Source organism: Apium graveolens, chromosome 11, assembly GCF_009905375.1.
Source record: "Apium graveolens cultivar Ventura chromosome 11, ASM990537v1, whole genome shotgun sequence".
NCBI lineage: Eukaryota > Viridiplantae > Streptophyta > Magnoliopsida > Apiales > Apiaceae > Apium > Apium graveolens.
In genome coordinates, this window is record NC_133657.1 from 206,299,935 (window position 1) to 206,322,123 (window position 22,189).

The window sequence follows — 22,189 nt, forward strand, 5'->3', positions numbered from 1 at the left end:
GTTGGTTTTGCAAAGCCCTGATGGATTCTTAATTGAGTATGCCATGAAGCTAGACTTCCCAACCACAAACAATGAGGCAGAGTATGAAGCCCTGATTGCTGGCCTTGGTCTAGCTGGGACACTTAGAGTCAAAAACTTAAAGGTCCGTGGAGACTCGAAGTTGATCATATCCCAGGTAAAGGGAGAATTTGAAGCAAGGGATGATACGATGGCAAAGTATGTTCGCCTAGTAAGGGCTGTGATGACCCAATTTAATGAATGCCATGTTGAACACATTCCAAGGGAAGAAAATGCTAAAGCAGATGCGCTATCAAAGTTTGCTTCATCTGAGATTGAAGAAAGTTCAGGAAGTGTGTACTTCCGTGTTTTGAAGACACGAAGCATAGATGTTAAGCTTGTGGCTCCCGTAGGCTTGGGGACGTCATGGATTGATCCCATCAAGGCTCACATTCAGACCGGTTGGTTGCCAAGCGATACAATTGAGGCACGGAAGTTAACTGTTCGAGCACTAAGGTACTCTTTGATAGATGAGATTCTATATAAAAGATCTTTCGTGGTTCCTTACTTGAGGTGTCTCAGGCCCGATGAGGCACGCTTAGCTCTTGAGGAAGTGCACGGAGGTATTTGTGGGCAACACTTGGGGGGCAGGGCCTTGGCTCATAAGATAACTCGTTTAGGCTTCTATTGGCCAGAAATGATGGATGATGCCAAAGAATATGTAAAGAAGTGTGACCGCTGTCAGAAGCATGCACCAATTGTTAGACAACCCCCTGAGATGCTGACCTCTATCAACTCGCCTATTCCCTTTGCCATGTGGGGGATGGATATTCTAGGGCCTTTTCCTATAGCCACGGCACAAAGGAAATTTCTGATTGTAGCCATTGATTATTTCACCAAGTGGATTGAAGCCAAACCCTTGGCCAAAATCACTACTAAGCAGGTTGCACAATTCCTGTGGGAAAACATTATGTGCCGATATGGAATTCCCCGTATCCTTGTCACTGACAATGGAACACAATTCAACAATGAGGAATTCAAGAAGTATTGTGAAGAAAATGAAATTGAGTTACGGTTCACCTCTGTGGCTCACCCACAAGCTAATGGGCAAGCAGAAGTTGCAAATCGAATAATCCTGGATGGATTAAAGAAGAGGATCAAGAAGTCGAGAAATAATTGGGTGGATGAGATACTTCCCATATTATGGGCCTATAGGACTACCTGTAGAGTCACGACAGGTGCAACCCCTTTCATGTTGACATATGGGGCAGAAGCAGTAGTTCCCGTGGAGATATCACATTCCTCTCCAAGGATTCAGGCTTTCAACGCAGAAGAAAATGAGGAAGGGCAGAGGTTAGCCCTGGATTTAATCGATGAAGTGCGAGATAAAGCACATGCAAAGATAGTAGAATATCAGAAAAAAGCTTCATTCTACTACAACCTAAGGGTTAAAGAGAGGTTTTTCAAACAAGGTGACCTAGTCTTGAGAAAAATAGAGGCTTCTGGTGTCGGACAGAAAGGAAAGCTTGCCCCAAATTGGGAAGGGCCGTATAGAGTCAAGAGCGTTCAGGGTAGAGGAACCTACAAGCTGGAGACTATGGATGGTTTTGAAGTCCCGAGAACCTGGCACGCACAAAACCTGAAGGTTTACTACGTGTAAGATGGTCGAAGTACGATTCTCACTTGTCATTGTGACAAGTAGGTTTAAAAGCACCTTGAAGCTTTGTTTGCATAGGATTTTTATTTTCTAGCTATTATAGATCAGGGTCGAACCCATATTATGTAAGGTTTTGGAAAATCAGACTTGAAATTGAAGAGTTCGAAATTATTTCAACCTATGGATGTTTGAGTTGTGATAATACTTGTGTGGCCCATTAAGCCAAGTTTGAATATTAAAGTATCGAAAAAATGAAGGAGAGAATGCAAATAAGGAAAGTAGCATATAAAATAACCCCGGAGGATAATAAGTTCTGATACAAGCAAAAGTCCAGACATAAATTAAAGATAAAATTACAGAATAGAAAAACTACTCCTCCATGCGGGAGCCTTCATTCTCTTTCTCCTTATCAGCGCCTTCAGCGTCCTTCGCAGGAGAAGCGGGAGGAGAAGCAGTGTTAGGATCCAATATGCGATCATCTGGATGAGGGGAGTTGAAGAGGGCGTCTATGCTGTCCTCCGACTCGGCCTGCTCGGGACTTATGAAGTCCTTAGGGTCGACTAAGCCCGGGTGCTTCTCAGAAACCGCCTTTACGGCCGCATCCCATCCCTGAGTGAACTGTAGGGAATAAAGACCATCATCATGAATCTCCATGAGATTCTTAAACTTGTCAGAATCCATGTAGTCATCGATGAGCTTATCCTTATCGCTCCTAAGTTTCACCAGCTCGGAATGAGCCTTAGCCAGCTCCTCTTTCTTCGTATCCAGCTTCTTCTCTAGCACCTTGGCTCTCTCCTCCCACTTCTTCATCTCCTTCTCAAAAACATCAGAGTTACCCTTCCAAGATCTAGCCTGATGTAGGGCCGCCTGGAAGTAGGTATTACTCTGCAAAGAAATATGTATGAGTTAGCACAAGTTTGTTGGAATACAGAAAGTTGGGATTCAAAGAAGAAGAGAAAGAAAATTACCGCAGCTTGGGCTTGAGAACCCAGAAGCTCAATAGTCTCAATATCACTCCCCGTAACAATGTCAGTAAAGTCATGGGGAGTGACGGAGTGGTAAGACCAATCCTTAGCGTGTTTGGTGGATCCAACCACCGTATCGCTCCTCCTGAAGCCCCAGTTAGGCCTGAAGGAATGTGCCTTAAGTGGAGGATCCACATCATCCCCCAGCTCGACCACCGGGACGTGGGGCTTAAGAAAAGAAGGACCGTCAGGTTTGCTCCTAGGGTCCCTGTTTAGCTTGGCCCTTTTCTGACGGCCTGACTCCCTCTCCTTAGGCCTGTTAACGTTGTTGATGGCCTCGCAAGCTGAAAGGAAAAGTAGAAGGAATATTAAAATCCAGGAACAAGAAAAAGTGCAATTAAAGAAAGGGAAAGATAATTACGCAGGTATAAATTTACCCTTATCACTGGCCTGGGAGAGACCAACTTTCTTCAAGGAAAACTCCTCTAAGAGAGTCCAGGTGTCTGTTTTCCCATCATCTGAAATTAAGGCTTGGTAGGCCACCTCCTCCTCATCAGATAATCTGATGCTACCTGGACTCCCATCTGACACTTTGCAAAAGGGCCTACGGAAGAGTGTGGCCCAATCACCCCCAGCCCAGGTCAGCCTCATAAACTCGTCCCTCCATTTGGGGTTATTCTCAACTATGGAATTACTATCAAAGATGTGAGGGATTTTGGGCCGTTGACGAATTAAAACCCAACCTGGTTGACTCATGGAGCTATTATAGAATTGGAAAACTTTCCTAAAGACGGCTACTGAGAGAGGGAAATTGTTTCTAAGACAAAGGACCATAAAACAGATAATGTTCCTCCAAGCGTTAGGAGGGAGTTGACAAGGGTTGATTTGTACATCGGCAAGTAAACGAGGAATAAACTCATGGAATGGGAACCTAAGACCCGCGGTCAGGGCTCCTCGATAAATAAACAAAGTATCTCCCTCCCAATTACAAGTCCTGTCCCCAGGGGCGGCTGGAGTGATCCTAAGGTGGGGTGGAAGTCTGTACAGGGTGTTCATAGACTCTATCCTACCATCTAACTCATGAAAAGTGTTACCATGATTATACGAATCTAACTCAGATAGGGAAGGATATTCATCACCTCTCGAGTTAATCATATCAATGAGGGAAGTATATGGAGATTGAATTTGAATGTTTGTACCTCTTTTAGAGACATTCATCTTCTGCAAACGAGCCAGGTCTCGGTCCGCCATTGATATGCTTCGGTTGAAGGCTTGAAACCCAGAAATACTTGAGAATGGTGGAGTTGCGGTGGCTTTGGTCGCCGGAGATCGCCGGAAATCGCCTTCTCAAAGGGAGAGCTCTAGAGAAAATTGTGAGAGAAAATGAGAAGTAGGAAGTGAAGTGAGGGTTCTCATTCCCCACTACACTTATATAGGCTAAAAGCTCGGAATACGAGGCGTTTTTAGGCCCATTTAGCCAGGCCCAACCTAGAGGCCCATCTACAAGAAGTATCAGGAACAATCTAGAAGCTCCTGTGGAATTTAAAAAGTCAAAAAATCGACCAGAATCTTGATATGGGTCGATCAGAGTCCTGATCGATGCAAAAGAGGATCCTGATCAATATCTTATTCGAACAGGAGGGAAGAAATCCCCTAATATCGATCAGAGTCCTGATCGACACCAAAGAGAGTCCTGATCGATATCTTATTCGAACAGGAGGGAAGAAATCCCCTAAGATCGATCAGAGTCCTGATCGACACCAAAGAGAGTCCTGATCGATATCTTATTCGAACAGGAGGGAAGAAATCCCCTAAGATCGATCAGAGTCCTGATCGACACAGAGAAAAATCCTGATCGATATTCCATTCGATCAGAATGGACGAGAGCCACTTAATTCGATCAGAGTCCTGATCGAAATCGATCAGGAACCCTGGTCGATTAAAGCCCGTGTAACAATCGACTAGGGTGTCATTTTGAAGACCAATTCGGTCAGAATCCTGATCGAAATCGATCAGGAATCCCGTCGACCAGAGTGCAAGATCCTGAGCTAATTCGATCAGGATCCTGATCGATTTTGGCTGCATCCTGATCGATTTTGGCTGCATCCTGATCGATTTTGGCTGCATCCTGATCGATTTTGTCTGCATCCTGATCGATTTTGAATGCATCCTGATCGATTTTAAGGCTGAAAATTAGGGGAAAATCCAGAAATTAAGGATAAATCCCAGAAATTAAGGATAAATCCCAGAAAATTAAGGATAAATCCCAGAAAATTAAGGATAAATCCCAGAAATTAGGGAAAAATTCCTGGAAATTAGGATAAATCCCAGAAATTAAGGGAAAAATCCAGAAAGATTAGGATAAATCCCAGAAATTAGGGACAAATCCAGAAATTAAGGATAAATCCCAGAAAATTAAGGATAAATCCCAGAAAATTAGGGAAAAATTCCTGTAAATTAGGATAAATCCCAGAAATTAAGGGAAAAATCCAGAAAGATTAGGATAAATCCCAGAAATTAGGGACAAATCCAGAAATTAAGGGAAAAATCCAGAAAATTAAGGAAAAATCCAGAAGATTAGGAAAAATCCAGAAAATTAAGGAAAAATCCAGAAGATTAGGATAAATCCCAGAAATTAGGGAAAAATTCCAGAAAATTAGGGAAAAATTCCTGGAAATTAAGATAATTTCTGAATAAAAGGAAGATTCGTTGTAAATGTGTAGGTCGCTCCACACTTTACGCAAAAACGAAACCCTGTAAGGGAACGAATAGATTTAACTTCTGCGAAACCTAATCAATGTTTCCCAAAAGTTGGGGGGCAAATGATAGGGGTAAATAAATTATGATTGTATAATTAAATACTGCATTAATTGTACAAACTGTGGGCTGCTAGGCCCAATAAAAGATATATGATATTCAGACCAGAAAGGTTAAGCCTGATGGACCAGATCAGGCCTGGTGGAATAAAAAAGGCCCAAAAGCCCTGATTATTAATTAATTTCGTAATTAATTAATAAGGGAGAAATCAGATGTTGAAAAGAGTCCCGATAGGGATATAAATCCTTAGAGATTAGCCCCAAGGGGACCTAAAAGGATAAGGAATCAGCTTCCTACTTCCTAGGACTCCTAAGTCTATCCTAATTCAGAGGCTTGTCCATCAAGTCTCCTATACCAAGTCCAATTCAAGGACTCCCACATCTATATAAGGGGTCTCGCCCCACAAATCAGAACTACGTTTTTTGACTTGATCCTTGGCAATCAGCAAGGTACGTAGGCATCTTGTTAAGGCAGATTGAGTCACGAAACACAAGAGCAGTCAAATCGAGCCTCGAAGCTTACGTTCCTTAGTATTAAATACAGCAATTATATATATTAGTTTTTAATCCATAACAGCGTTCATCGAGTCTCATACCTGGAACTAGACCCGACAATTTTGGACACGACAAGACTTACACGACACGAAACGACACAAAAATTTAGTGTTTGTGTTTGCATTTTTAGTACACGACACGAAAGTACACGAACACGAACACGAAAGTACACGGTCAAGATTTATGTCGGTTTTGTGTTTAACCTTCAACTACACGACACGACACGAAGTATACGATATAAATAAATATTATAATTAAATTTTAATATTTTTTATAAATATATGTAGAATTATAATAAATGTATGCATATTTATTTTTAAAATATTATTTGATTTCATTATATTGTATAGATATGAGATCTAAATATATATATTTTCATATATTTTATAATTTTTTTACTTAAAAATCTTATATTTTAATTTATATTAATATTAAATTTAATATATATTAATATTCAATTAACACGACACGAAACGAAAATACACGAACACGAATGTACACGAACACGAATGTACACGAACGCTAAACATGTCGGTTTTGTGTTTAACCTTCAAGTACACGAAACACGAAAATACACGACACGAAAGTTTACGACACGAACGAATTGTCAGGTCTACCTGGAACATAAATGAAGATGATTATGACTCCGATGATGCAGATGAATGATCTGGTTCATATATTGTTGACTCCTAATATTTGTATTGTTGCATCGTACTCATTTCCATTCATGTATCGTGTTATTATCGTATATCGAACTACGCACTGTTTTTCAAGTGTGTTTTATTATGTAACTGATGTTATGTCACAGAATTTGTGTTTCAAGTCAAGTATTCATTATCTGTAAATTAGTTCATATCAAATATAAGGACTCGTCAACAAAAATATATTCCTCCATGATACACTATTCCATACAACTAAAACCATACCAAAAAAGATTAAAATTAAAGTAAAATTTACATACTACAAATAGGTTCACATCACTAGTCAACTAGAAAAAAAAAATTAAACCAAAATAATTTTCTAGGATTAATTATGAGATTTGTTAAACATGACCCACGTAACAATTGCACACTCGACTGGCTTGACACTCTTTTCAAAGCCAAAAAAGTCATATATATACTATAATTTATTAAAACAAAAAATATGTACTAAAAATAGATTTGCATGACTACCCAAGAAAAAAAAATCACCAAAATAATTTTTTAACAATTTAATATTAGTGCCCAAAAATAGGTCTCCAATGTATATTTTACACTTTGAAACAGTTTACACACAAGTGCAAGTAAATCAGGCAGGAAAAGGAAAAAAAAAAATATTACACCCGTGAACGCCACTTTTTCTGGGCCTCGGGGGAAGTGGCGTTCTGTGTCATTTATGGAAACAATTGAATGGGTGTGCCAAATAACTGAACTTTGCTTTCAAATGTGCCAAAAAGGTTCGGAGCCCGGGGTTCGAGTCCCTTGGACAGAGTCTTATTTCTGTATCAAAACAAACGCAATCAAACAATGCATTACTAAAGAACAAACGCATAAAAATTATTCGTTTAACTGTTAACGCAATTTTCAAATACATTTTTTGAATAAATTTAAAAGCATATACAGTCGACTCTCACTACTAAACGCAAGTAATATTTGCATTTTTTATTCTAGACTGAAAACACAAAAAAAAATATTGTGTTTTTAAGTGGTATAAAGGGCCATATTTCAGGGCATGTGAGAATTAAGGCTATTACCGAATCAAGGTCCAAGTTTTTTTTGTACGAAAAATAACATTAAAATAATTACTACTCATTTGCAACTTGCCTATGATCATATCTCATTATAAATTTATAGATAATAATAGACAATTCTCATTTTTTATGTGATCCGGCGAATTTAATATGAATTTCTTGTGGTCTTGAAATCGAACTTAAAACTTATGATTCGGCACATTTTGTGTGATTCGTATATCGAAATATGAGTACACTAGTTTCTAAAATTTTACTATCATTTAAAATGTTTGTATGTGACCCGTAACAAATAACACCATGTATTGAGATTTTTCTCGTCAGGTCATTTGAATGTTTAGTACTGCCAAGTTTCATTCTTTAACTTTGATTTACTATTACAAGTGGTATAACGATTTCATTACAAGAAAAATGGATATTTCGGACTATAACAAATTATCGGAACTATTCTGCCAGATTAACAAGTTCACCGCTGAAATCATTTTAGCTCATCATTAACTATCTTGATTAACTTATAAACTATAAAAGATCTCATTCAAAAGACCATAATTGCAATTTTGGAACATGTAATACATCCCGAGATGGGTTTTGGCATGTGTTCCGTCTAATTATCACGTTCTCTGTCTCAAAATACATGTTCATTTGAGAAAATTAGAGCTGACAAAACGTTTCTTAATAAAAGGGTGCTTGATGCTCGTTAATCCAGCAACTAGCAAATTCGTTAACTAATTGTTAGCTCATCATTAACTATTTTAGTGGGCGTTTGAATGCACTGAGAAAGAGAATGGAGTATATGAAAATGAGAGTTGATGAAAATCGAAATGAAATGTAAATTCAAACGATATGATGAGTTTGATTTCCCCACCAAGAGTGAATGTGATTCTCATTCTCAATCACTAAATTGTTAATCCAAAAACTATCGTTTGAGTTTAAGGTATCAATTCTCGTTAAGCGGATACATCAACCCTACGTAACAACATCTCATCTTTGCTGTACTGTATGCAAGTATACTTTATCTAATTGTTTATGTCGCTGTTACATTACATGCATTTAAATTTATAATCTTTTTAGTCAATAAATTAAAGTGCAATCGATGATTCGATGTACAGAGTGTGAACATGGCCTATTTGTTAGCCCATCTGGATTCTGGAAGTAGGAAAAGTCAAGGTTGCAGTTTTGCTTCTTTTTATTTTTTTAAAAAATAATAATTACGTAATTTGCAAACGTAGGCCGTGAATCATCTCCTTTGCCTTCTACGACGTCGTATGCCATAAGAAATACTGTACTTGTAGCACATCTACGATAAAATAAATCTTATAGGCTTCCATTATTCCTAGCAATGAATTTTGACTCCAAAAAGTTAAAATAAGAGAAATGCTAGCATTTTAAAAAAATATATTTTTTTTGAATAAAATCATGTGTCTATCCGTTAGCAATTACTACCTCTGTCCCATCCGATTATATACGTTCACTATTTGTACGTATTTCAGAAAAAAAAATTAAAAAAGATATTGTGGAGTTATGTTTAAAATGAGTATTGAAAAACGTGTCAAAAAGTAATGTATAGAATTAAATGGGATAGAAGGAGTACTTTTTATAAATATAATGAATCTCGTATTTTAGCATCACATATAAAAATATATAACATTTGTATTTCAAAAAAAAATTAAGATCCGCTATCGAAAACGCTAACATTGCTATTTATTTTAGGCAGACCAATTATTTAATACGTTATCATATTTCATGATGACGAAAATACTTACGCCCGTTTAATATCATTTCATATTTTCTTTAAATTTATTGTGAACACTTAAAACGGATTATTTGAGAGTCTGTCATATCATTTTTTCGTTATAGAGTTTAAAGGAACGGATGAAAATGATGAATTTATACGTTTTCAAATATTTCATGATTTGACTGAAAACTTTTTTACTCGATAACTCAGTTGATACCAAATAACTGAATACGATACGAACCCAATTTAACATGGCTCAAGGGGAGAGGCTTGTAAGATATTTCCGAACCAATCACCACATCCATTTGAGGAGGATGCCGTAACGTCTGACTTTAAATTTATGTGTTTTTTTTAATTGAAGACAATATTAAAAAAGTGAAGTGACAAATAAATTGAAAATTTGAATTGGTCAGCAAGTAATAGGCATCTCACTCATGTACTCGTTGAGATAAACATGACAGACCCAGTCTTCATTTTCTTTTGGGGGCACAAACCAAGTGGAATCTAATCCACATCATCGGTGATGTCATAAACTATATATTATCTGTATTTAATGTGTAAATGATAAAATGCAATTAACTGCATATCATATCAAATCATTGGTGATGTTACAAATTTTGTGTATATATTTTACAAAATTTCTATTCACCTAGGACACGTTAGTTGACCTATTTTTAGAATTAAGATTCTTGTGTATCTCTCTCCGAGTTTAAATTACAAGTCAAGGTTTTAAAATTTTAGTATATGTTAAAATTTCGAGTAATTGATCGATTTTCGAACACTCAGTTTCTTCATATAAGTATTTGAACGAGTATTTACTTAAATCCGAGTAAACTAATTTTCGATTTTCAAATACTCATCTGACTTCGTATATATATTTTAACGAGTATTTACTTAAATCCGAGTAAATTAATCTTCGATTTTCAAATACTCGTCTAACTTAATGGAGTTTCAAAACACATTATCATGTCAAATATTATTATCGGCTATTGAAATCTTAATTTCTCTAAATGAGCTCAGTAATTCGACTACTTACGTGTGTATATGAGTTTAACTAAAAAAATGACAAATATTAGAACTAAGATATGTAACTTTAACATAAAATTGCAAACTAAAAAATTTTCTGAAATAAAAATCAATCAAAGACCATCTTTAATGCCCCACATTGGCACATTGCAATATTTTTTTTCTTTTTTCTTTTGAAAAGGTCACATTTTGTCCCACCAATTTCATTTGAACATATGTTTCCAGGTCCTCCCCCAGGTACAAACTTCTCCTACACAGTGTGAACTGAAAATGTATGATGTCCCCGTTTATCATACTCCCTCCGTCCCAATTTATCTGTTTTGTTTGACCTTTTGTGATCAAATTAATCAAATTTTGACTGAAAATTTTATATAGTATATAATCGAAAAAAATTATAAAAATTATATTATTAGAAAGTACACGTAATCTATTTTAATACGTATTCTTCGGTTTTTTAAAATAATGAAATATTGATGTTTAATTTACGGTCAAAGTTGAGTCAATTTAACCGCAAAAAGTCAAACATGACAGATAAATTATGACAAATGGAGTATGTTTTAGTTACTTAAGATGCAATATTTTATCAATTTACTTTTCTTCTAAATCACTAAAATTATTAAAAAATGAGATACTTTAGGAGTTTTGAATGGGTCAGCAGGGGTCCACCTTGGTCATTGCTGCTCTCACTAATACCACTCATCATCCCATACAAACCAAAGAAACACTAGTTGATTATCAAATAACTCGGTTTCTCAGTCAAACTTCAACACTCTTAACTAACATTATTCTCATTCACATCCAAAATGGCAGCTCTTTATATACCTGCATCTCTTCATTCTCAGTCTTCATCACCCTTCACTCATACCTACATTCCTTCATTCTTTTGCTACCTACATACATCACCACATGCAACTGCATTCACAGCTTCTGAACACAAGAAGTATCGAAAATTTCGAGTTTTTCTAATCTAGCTGTTTAGTATCAGTCCAAACATGGGATCTAGTTTTGAGTTTGAGAAGAGTACAATTGTCAATGAGCTAATCCAAGGAATGGAAGTAGCTAGGCAGCTGAAGTTCCACTTGAGCTCGTCATCCACGTCTCCAGAAAATCAACTAACCATGCTGCAGAAGATACTATCTTCATATGACACTGCCTTGTTGCTTCTCAACTGGAGTGACTCATCAGTAGTGCAGCCTCAGGCAGTGCCTGCAATGGTTAATCTGCCGGAGTCTCCGATTTCGACAAATGAAAGTGGGGATTTTAAGGATCATCACCAAGATGTTTCAAAAAAGAGGTGATTATTACCACTGTAACCTATGACTTCTAAGTTCTGCGTACATCTCACCCTACCCTACTTTCGGTGAGATATGTTTGGTTCGGTTTGGTTTATTCGATAATTTATCTAATGCTTTTTTATTTGGTCTGTTGCAGAAAGGCATTACCTACATGGAAAGACCATGTGAAAATTTGTTCAGATAATGGAATGGAGAATTCTGGTGATGATGGATATAGTTGGAGGAAGTACGGACAGAAGGACATTTTGGGTGCTAAACATCCTAGGTAAGAACATACTTCCTCCGTCTCACTCTCCGTCTCACTGGATTCATTACGTACTTTTTTCCGACACGTATTTTAAGACTATATAAAGTATAATTTTAGAATATTTTTTCCTACCTACAAGTTTAAACATTATATTTTTATTTAAAAGAAAAATATATTCAAAATTATATAGAAAACCATGTTTTACGGGAGCTTTAAAATGCATGCCGATCCCCGTCCATCAATGTAAAGAATTCGATGGGACGGAGGGAGTATAACATAACAAAACACATTGGATGCATATGTATGATATGATAGATTATACTAGTCGCTCTCAGACTTAGGTACGGAGTGTCAGACAAATACGTGTTGGGGGAAATTGATAATATTAGTATAATAATTCCAAAGTTTTGAAACACATGCATAAATATCAAATCTTTAGAATTTTATGAAGGAACGAATATTGTAAATCTTATGAAAACGTTTATTTCTGCAGAAGCTACTACAGATGCACATACAAAAAGACTCGAACTTGCCATGCTTCAAAACAAGTTCAAAGATCAGATAATGATCCTGCAATATTCGAAATCACTTACAAAGGAAAACATACTTGTCTCCAGGCCAGCAACTCGGTTCTGCCAGCAACACCTAAAAAGAAAGAACAGAAGCATAGTCATGATCATCATCAACAACAACAGCCAAATGAAATGTTGATTAACTTTAGAGCAAACTTAAGAGTGAAAACCGAAGACTTTAGAGTGGTGGAAGCTTCGGATTCCTTCTCTTTTCCTTCTGGAATCGATAGTAATAGCCAGATTTCTTCATATTCACCATATTCACAACTAGTTGATGAGGATCTGATGGGAACGTTTTCTCCATTTATCTCTCCAGACACAACCGGATCAAGTTACTTCTCGGTTTCACCATACCAGATGAACAGCTTTGGGCAATTATCAGGTTCTGATTATACCGAGATCATGTCAGCCAACACATCAACCACTAACTCTCCGATACTGGACTTGGACTTCCAAATAGATGAAGTGGACCTTGATTCGAATTTCCCATTCGATACACCAGGATTTTTTTAGTAATTCCACTTCAAAATAAACTTGATAGGCGAGAGAAGTAGAGAACCATTACAGTTACACAGCAAACAAACTTGTATATTTCAAATAAATTTCGACATGCTAGTAGTATTTTGATAATGTAGACTACTATAATGCAAATTCGCTGAAATATTAGGTAAATATTAATGACAATATCCCAGATCATACATAGAAAAGGTTTTAGCTGCAGATCCTTGATCCAAAATCTTACAGTAACTCATCCTCCTCGTTTTACTGTGGAAGAAAGAGATACTGATTCTACTTCGTTTAAACGGATATCCTATAATGTAACAAGATTTATGAACACAAATTACTACACTAGAGTTCTGGAACAATGAACTTAATATGTTTGCCATTTAGCTCAATATAAGTACCCACATTTTTGCACATAAAACTCATTACAGGGGTAGAAGACAATTAGCCTATACCGATGAAGCCAAAGGGGTAGGTCTTGTGATGAGGATGTCTCAAGGCGTAGGAAAGAACATCATGTACATTGGAGTGAGGGATATAACTTTGCAACATGAGAAAACAATTGAGAGATTTAGTGTAATTTAATATTCTGTACTTAGACCGATGACTTCTTCTCATCGTTAGTAGCTGAGCCACCACTGGATGTGCTCTCTCCATCATTCTTGATTTCCCTAAGAGCTTTCCTTAGCCCCAGTACGATGAATAAGTTGGTCAACGTAAGCAATGACTCAGCACCACCATGCAACCAGTCCACATTAGACAAGGAAGTCCCGTAATGCACCTTAGCTGATGGTGGTATGAAGACAAAAAAATTGGTAGTCAGGCTACATACATTCGTATATAGACCAAGGGAAAGAAAATCTTTTGATGGTGAAAGGAATTACCATAGATTCCGGCTGGGACTGAGTAGCAGGATACATGTAACAAAGATTGACAAAACAGAGTATCATTAGAGCTTTTAAAAAATCAACAAGAAAAAGTGTAGCATTCAAAATTAGTTTTTGATCATAGTTTGAGGAAGGCCCAAATATGTAGTCATGAAAACACGTCTTAAACTGAAAGCATTCAGATTAGCAGTACACTTATATCATCAGGAGAACTGCTGCCAAATCCCCCCTAGAGTAGAAACAATAACAGTAAAGATATGAAAAGGCCATTACAGAAAGGTGAAGTAGTACGTATATATATACCTTCAGTACTTTCTAAAGAACTTTCTTATTTATAAAGGTTCACAAGACAGTTCAACGAAAGTCGCTACTGACCTACAGGTTGCTATAAGTGATAGCTTCGTAGATTTTGAAAATGAAGGAAATCAAGTAAAAGGTAAGTAAAGTAGTTTCACTTTCACTTTTGCTCCCGAGTTTTTAAAGGAACGAAAGCAAGTGGTGATGAATCGATATATGACATACTTTCAGTCCAAAAATGGGATGAAAGTACTTTACATCTTTATCACTTACTTTAAAAACTCAGGAGCATTAGGTTGTGTTCAATTCAATGGATTGGAATGGAAATAGAGTGGAATGAGATTTATAAGTCTTATTTGAAGAGAATGTTTCTAAATTTTATTTTTTCCTTCAATTGTTTCTTAGAAATTTCAACAAAACTCGATCCCACCAATTTTGAAGGAAATGCTCCATTCTCCTACTTCCTCATTTTCCTTACAATCTTCTTCATAGAATATTTCTACTTCCTCGTGCTTGTTCACTCTTCTCCTTGCATCCTTTCTTTCTCCATAAATATTGTTCATAATTTTTCAATCCATTCCATTCTCCACAATTGGACACAATCTAAGGAGGATTTAAGTAAAAACTCAAGCAACTAAAAGTAAAACCATCGCAGCTAGTAGCATCTATTTATCAATCAGTTGGATACTTAGATTACTTGGATATGACAGGGGTTGAGAAACTAGCAGCCATTCTTGAACATAATTTGTTTCCAACATGGACAATTTCTCAAATCTAGATATTCAATTCCTAAATCAAAAGAATCATTTGTCTAGCTCCATGACAGCCATAAACTCCAAATAAAGGGAAAATAAACAACCATACTTGAACAGTTCAATAATTACCCACTTAACTTTTGATCAACACAGAACCAACAATACTTTACTACACCTTAGTCCCTAAACCAAACCAAATACACTCAATATATCACAGTCCGGGTTTGGAACATATGAAGGGAAAACTCGCAAACCTCCCCCCCCCCCCCCCGACGACATTTAGCCAGTACTCCTAAATGTATATAGAAATTTCCCGAAAAGACCTTGACTTTCGTGACAACACATCTGCCCATCTTAACCTAAAACTGTCCAAAGTAAGGATATGCAGGTATGTTATATGAAACATACAGAGTACAACTTTTTTCTCAATCTAAAACAGTAGAATTCCTGCAATTTAATCCAAAATATGCTAACAGGTATACAACATTCTTTTAATTAAAACAGGAAATAAGATATCAAACAAATACACATAAACTAAAACTCAAAGATTACAATTAGCATAAACAAGCAATTGAAAAGAAGGGTAAAACTAAAAACTCACTTGTAGCACCAACAAAAGCAAGCAAGAAATAGAACCCAAAAAGAGTGAGCTTTGGAGAAGACTTGGACTTGGTGATGAAGTACAAGAAACCAAGATAAGGGAATAAAGAAACAGCAAAGAGCTGTGAAGCTATGCTCTGTGAATCTATACTTGGTGCCCATGGGTCTACTATCAATGGCAGTGCACATACAATCATTCCTCCTCTCCTCTTGCTAAATCTTGAACTGCCATTTTTGAAGCAACTGAATTGTTTGACTTCTTGTGTTCTGAAACTATGCAAGAAAGGTGAAGAACCCAGAAAGCTGGGGCTCTTGCAAACAGTTGGAACACAAGTGATCATTTCTCACCAAGCTTAAGCTAGTTTCTATCTCTCTGTTTCTAATATATGGTACATATATATTGCAGTTATTAATACTTTTACATAAATATCTTTCTATATGTTTGCAAAAATTAACTTATATATTTAAAACTACAATTATTATTTTATTTATTTATTTACAGAAGTAACAGTCATGTTAATTTGTATTTTTGGAGTATGCAGATTAGGACACCTAAAGGCAAAACAGAGTAAATAGTAAACACAGTGTAGTGTTTTTCAAGGTGCTAAATTGCCAATTGATAAATAAAAAATTGCAAGGAGATAAAAGTAATAAAATAGGAGATTAGTTCATATGCTCAGACATAATGTGAACAAACTCTGCAGACAAAAAATGCAATTAAACTTGGGATAAAAGTTGCAAATTTTTCCAGACATGGCTAGTCAGATTCTTCGATTTTCTTGTTGGAAGATGTTAGTTGGCCAAGACAATCGGGAAACTTGAACGGGAGTTCCAAAGGTTGGCTGCTGTCAACTCCTTTGAGTGCTTTGCCTAGAGTATATCCCATGGCGATTGATACAGGAAATGCAACTGCATTGCCAATCTGCTTGTATCTGAAACAAAAAGAAACATAAAAACACAGTTTAGATAGAATGCAGACTTAGTTTCAAACTTTCAGTTGGATAGAATGCACATTATGATAACATGGTTTGTGCATAACTAAAACCTTAAAAGGATTAAAACACAAAAATGATGACTTCTATTAGACTATTATCATGGGGGAGAGACTATGAATGGTAAAAGGATTAAAAGGATGCATGAGAGTACTTTTCTTTAACAGGGCCATATAATCTGTAGCAGTCTGGAAATCCTTGTAAGCGTGCATTTTCACGAATAGTTAACACTCTATCCTGTTTAGGATGAAGGACAGCCTGCGGTATTGATACAGCAATAAATAAATTGATCAAAGATATGGTGATTAATATCTTAAAAAGTATTATTAGTACCCGATTGTGTGGCTGTGCCCTTGCTACTACAGTCATAACAATTTCATCCATAGCCAATCTCCCAAAAGGCCTGCATATTTGTTTTATTGTGAAAATGTCTTTATATGAATTTTGAACATGAAATATTAATGACTGAAATAACCAAACGTACATACTTTTTTGATCTGCCGCTTTCAAACTTTATAGCATAATCAGGCACCTAAAATCACATGACGGGATTATGGGAATTGGTTATGAACTAGAGAGCCTATTTCTGTAGATACACAAGTAACAATAAAGATACAGTTATACTAAAATATACTACCACATGTTTCTTAGAAGGGAGGAGAGGCCGATCTACCGAGGGATCCAATTTGACTATATTATCCTTGCCAACTAAAAGCCCAGGCAGATCTCTGAAACATGCTCCCTGATTGTAAATCCAGAAGAACAAACAGGTGACATTAAAGGTAAATTACAGACCCTAGTAAAAAGTTAGAAATTTCATGAAGATACCTTTGTTTTAGGTATTAGACAAACTCTTGCATAATCATCCTTGTTCAGCTTAAGAGGTATATGGTCGTATAGCATTGGCTTCTGAGGACCATTCTTCCCACTAGAATCTAAACGAAACAAATCTGTGGAAGACATAAGATGCTTTAGTCTGTTATTGTTTTATTTACAAGAACTTACAGAAGTTGTATTGCTATCTTAATCTTGGGCGGACTTTACATACAGAAAATGGAACCAGCATAACTCATCAACTCCCCTAGTTCTACTAAGGTTGAGGGCCTGGATCTAACGAGTGCTAGGGGCCTGATTACGTGTGTTTTAAACATCATCTCAAAATCTATCTATTCTAATTTGGTCATACAGTGGAGTATGTAACATAAAACAAATGAAGAATTTTAATCTAATAAACCTCTGATAATCAGTACGAGGAGCAGTGCCATACTCCCTTTCATCCTTGTCTTCATAATTTGTGACCTGGACAATTATAATACACAAAAAGTAAAAAAAAAAAACTAAAACTCTTTGTCAAACAACAATCAAACATATGGTATCTGAAAGAGAACCTCTGGCAAATCTGTAATGACATCTTCAAGAAAATTACTTCTCTCTAACATGTGAGATAGCTCACTATCGCTCCCAACAATGATTTCCTATACGTAAAATGAACGTATTCATTTTATACACAGACAACTCATTTAGAACAAAAATTAAAGATCAAACTGCATGTCGTGCTCACCTTAAATTCATTTGGAGTAATCCCTTTACCAGCCACCTCATGTGTAGGCAAAGGAAATTGAGGTAGATTCTGTAATATGTAAGTTTTATTATACATAATTCAGTACTATGACAGAATTTTAAAAATACATATACAAAATACTGAATACTTCTGTTCATAGACAGGTATAACGAAAAAACTTGCCTCCTTGATGTCAGCTCCCCAAAGAAAAACTCTCATCCGACACTGAGGAACACCATAAGAACCGGCAGCCAAAATCCCTATTCGACATTGAAAATTCATAGAGACTAGCCGCGCAATTACTTACTGACCTAAATCTCCCTCCGCAAGTTTGAGAAGATCAACAACATTTTCCATTACCAAATGACTTGGGTGTAGATATTCTACAATATCCATATACACCTTTAGCTGTCAGTTCTTTTCGTCTTCCAATGGATCCTGTTGGTTTCTATATCTATTAAAACCACTCAAGCCTTGGCATGGAGGGCCTCCGCAGATAAGATCTATAGCACCCTACAAATAAATATACATAAGAACTGTTGCAGTGGAAACGGCAGGAAAAAGTTGTACATCAACCATATGAAAAGCCTGAAAAGCTTATAATCTTACAGGCAGGGGAAGTATCCTTGATTTGTATCCAGAAGATACAAATTCCCTTATGCTCTCTTCACAATCTCTGTTATTAAAAAGGTAAGCATGCTGTCTATTTAAGGCAACTCATAAAGCCTTCGATAAAATACATCAAATAAGTTACAAGTCATTGAACATGATACCCTAAAATATCAACTGGCTCCCATGTGTTCTCACTAAGCCCATAGCCCTTCCAGCGCACCTAAAAAGAAATATGAATGTAAGAATCACAGTTACAAGTCTCTGCTAACACAAATTAAGAATCGAAATATGAATGTAAGAATCAAAATACAGATAACTCCGTAATATAAGAGAGTATGTAGAATTAAGGTGACTTCTAAATCTGTCACAATCATACGTCTTGCAGAAAATGTAAGATTACATGAAAAATCAAGGACCTCAAAGTATTAATAATAACAATCAATATTTCTACAGACAAACTAGAACATGTCAAATAAGTGGACAAATAGATTAGCTATCTAATAAGGGATCAACGGTGATTCTGTGAAACAGTCAATGAAACCAGTTATTAGATATTCATTACATACATGGGTCATTTCAGTTACCTTAAAATATAATCCTCGTTTCTTGACCTTATTTGGATCTCCATAACATACATCTAGCAGCCTTTGCACTTCAAATTCACCGGTGGAAACTGAGGAGTCCGTAAATTTATCTGCATCTTTGTTACTTTCTGAGCTGATAGTTTCAGAAGCCTCATCATCATTTTGATTTGACCCCAGGAGTCCAAATTTAATACATAGCTTTTTCCATTCCTTCAATAAGTTCAAAAAGTCTTCTGCTGCTTCGTTTCTCACCTGATCAATTATTTTAAACTTAATTTAAAATATGACTGATACAATAAGAGGAAAAGGTGCCCAAGTAACAAACAAGAATGATACCTTTGTCTCTGGGTGATTTTTCCTTAAACTTTCACATGCATAAGTATTTATATCAACTGCCCATTTCTATGTAATCGACCAAAAAAAGAGAGGCAACAATAAGAATATTGAGCAAGTAAGAATTTTTACGCAATAGATTGATTCAGTGAAAATGAGTAAAAACAGGAAATTTTGACTCACAGTTATAAGCTTCTGTCCCCCCAATTGCGCACCGAAGCTCAGTCCTGTAGACATTGCACCACAACCGGAGTACAAATCTAGCACTGTCTTACTTGACTCTTGAATCATGCAGACATCGGTTGGCTTTTCATCGACTTCACTAGTCATGCTAATGTCACTTGAGACTGCTGCTGATACATCAATATCTGACTCTGAAATTTTTGATCAATCAAACAACACAGTGGTACATATTGTATATTTCTAACGAAGGATTAACAAAATTGGTATAAGTTTGGACACGATTTATCTATATGCACAACTCTGGAAGAAAGAGTTAACCTGCTGCTTTTATTCTTTTAAATGTAAAAAACTGTTCGGAATATCCCATATCACAGTACAAATCAGAGGATGATATCAAATGTTCCTTCTGCTTTGGGTCACACTGATGCATAAAGAAAAGTTCGCAACAACAGTAAATAATTTAATAAACAAATTTGCTTTAGCAAAACAATAGTATAAAGTTACAATAATACATTCAGAATTAGTACAAAATTTAGAGGAAAAAGTATGTAATATAGTTCATACATCGGAAGGAAACAGCGCTATCTTCACTTTCTGTACTATGCTGTCTAGAGGGTTTTCATCCTTTGCCTCAGAAATGAATACTCTTTTTCTATCAATTAGGTAGGATCTATTTGTCATCATCTGCATATCAGCATATGGTTAGTGGTAAATAACAATGAAAACATCTATCTGAACTACGGTTATGTTAATAGTTTACAAAACAACATTCCACATTGGTATAAACATAGCTTCCATTCAAGAGTAAATGCTTATGTTCTAAGAATAATCTTACAGTGTCCTCGGGTCTAAAAAACCACTGAACTGTCATGTACAACTCTTTTTTATTTGTCTCAAAGAATTCCAAAATCTTAGCAATATAATTGGGTTTGCCCTTTTCAGCCTGGCATGTCAAGAAGACAAAAAAAATATTAACAGCTGCTTGACATAAGAACAAATGATTTCATAGTACAGACAAGACAAGTAATGGCACTAAACTCGTTTCAAACCTCCAAGATTACCAAACTATTCGCCACTAACAAACATCTAACTGAGCCCGAGATCATGCATCTAAAGTAAATTTAAAATATAAGCAAATGTATCTACATGAAATTGCAGATTTAACAATGAGGAGAGTAACAAAACTACATAACCACTCTCTTCATAGAGCTTATTACGATGAAGGCACTTATCAAAAACAACAACACACTACCATAGATGATAAATGAATGATATTAAACAACATTTTTCAATCTAACAAAATACCACAAATCCATAGCATTGAAGTCTAGTCGATACAGTCATTTATCAATAATAAAAATTAATAGGCCTCAACTAAGAATCTTCTTGCATCTCAATACACAGGGGGAGGGGGGGAGACGGAGAGAAGGGGAGAGAGAGAGAGAGAGAGAGAGAGAGAGAGAGAGAGAGAGAGAGAGAGAGAGAGAGAGAGAGAGAGAGAGAGAGAGAGAGAGAGAGAGAGAGAGAGAGAGAGAGAGAGAGAGAGAGAGAGAGAGAGAGAGAGAGAGAGAGAGAGAGATGAGTAATACTTACTTGAATATAAGCACAATCATTAAGATCATAAACAGCACCATCAACAATAGCTTGTCTATGATGACAACTAGCTTGTAAAACCTCACACACACTCCTGTAAATCAAAACACATACAACAAAAAAATGATCAAAACACCAAAAAAAATCCCAACATTATTCAAGCACTTACACTTTTGTACTACTAGCTTTCCCACAATCTTTCCCTTTACTCTACACAAAACAAAAAACACACATAAGTTTCAACCAAAACAACAAAAAGGGTTATCAAAAATATATGTTTTAACAATGTACCTTCAAACCATACCGTTCCGGCCACCGCCGGCGAGCTTCGTCCGCCCGAAAAGGGTCACCGGAAAACCGAGATTCTTCATCATTTTCAACCACTTTAGCCTTTTTTGAAGACTGTGGTAGTGAAATATTCTTGGGCAAGTCTCGTTTTGATTTTCTAGTCATTTTTGATCCAGGGTTTTAGAGAGGTTTGTGTGTGTGAATATATAGGGTGCAGTGTGTGTGTTTAGAATTTCAATTATATTAAATTTTTGGTAAGCGGGTAAGTTGGGGATAATTTTATCAATTTCTTTGAGTTTTTTCAAATTTTAAATTTTTTCCCGTTTTTGCTTGTTTCCCTCGTGAATAGCTGGATTAAGATAGATTAAGATAGATGATTGCTAACTAATTATCCTCCTTCCTTGATTAT

General features: G+C 36.2%; 2 protein-coding genes and 1 pseudogene across 2 annotated transcripts; 1 reads left to right on the forward strand and 2 right to left on the reverse strand.

Moving 5' to 3' along the window:
* Nucleotides 1–11,313: 11,313 nt before the first annotated feature.
* LOC141696980 (putative WRKY transcription factor 53) lies at nucleotides 11,314–13,221 on the forward strand. The gene is made up of 3 exons (XM_074501149.1): nucleotides 11,314–11,771; nucleotides 11,909–12,037; nucleotides 12,513–13,221. Exons 1-3 carry the CDS (start codon nucleotides 11,470–11,472, stop codon nucleotides 13,102–13,104), a joined length of 1,023 nt encoding a protein of 340 aa, XP_074357250.1. The 5' UTR covers nucleotides 11,314–11,469; the 3' UTR covers nucleotides 13,105–13,221.
* Nucleotides 13,222–13,242: 21 nt separating this feature from the next.
* On the reverse strand, nucleotides 13,243–16,025 carry LOC141696981 (uncharacterized). The gene is made up of 3 exons (XM_074501151.1): nucleotides 15,636–16,025; nucleotides 13,980–13,997; nucleotides 13,243–13,881 (listed from the first exon to the last, which is right to left on the reverse strand). The coding sequence occupies exons 1-3, from the start codon at nucleotides 15,973–15,975 to the stop codon at nucleotides 13,691–13,693; spliced, it is 549 nt and encodes a 182-aa protein (XP_074357252.1). The 5' UTR covers nucleotides 15,976–16,025; the 3' UTR covers nucleotides 13,243–13,690.
* Nucleotides 16,026–16,274: 249 nt separating this feature from the next.
* LOC141696611 (DNA (cytosine-5)-methyltransferase 1-like) lies at nucleotides 16,275–21,945 on the reverse strand (annotated as a pseudogene).
* Nucleotides 21,946–22,189: the final 244 nt, after the last annotated feature.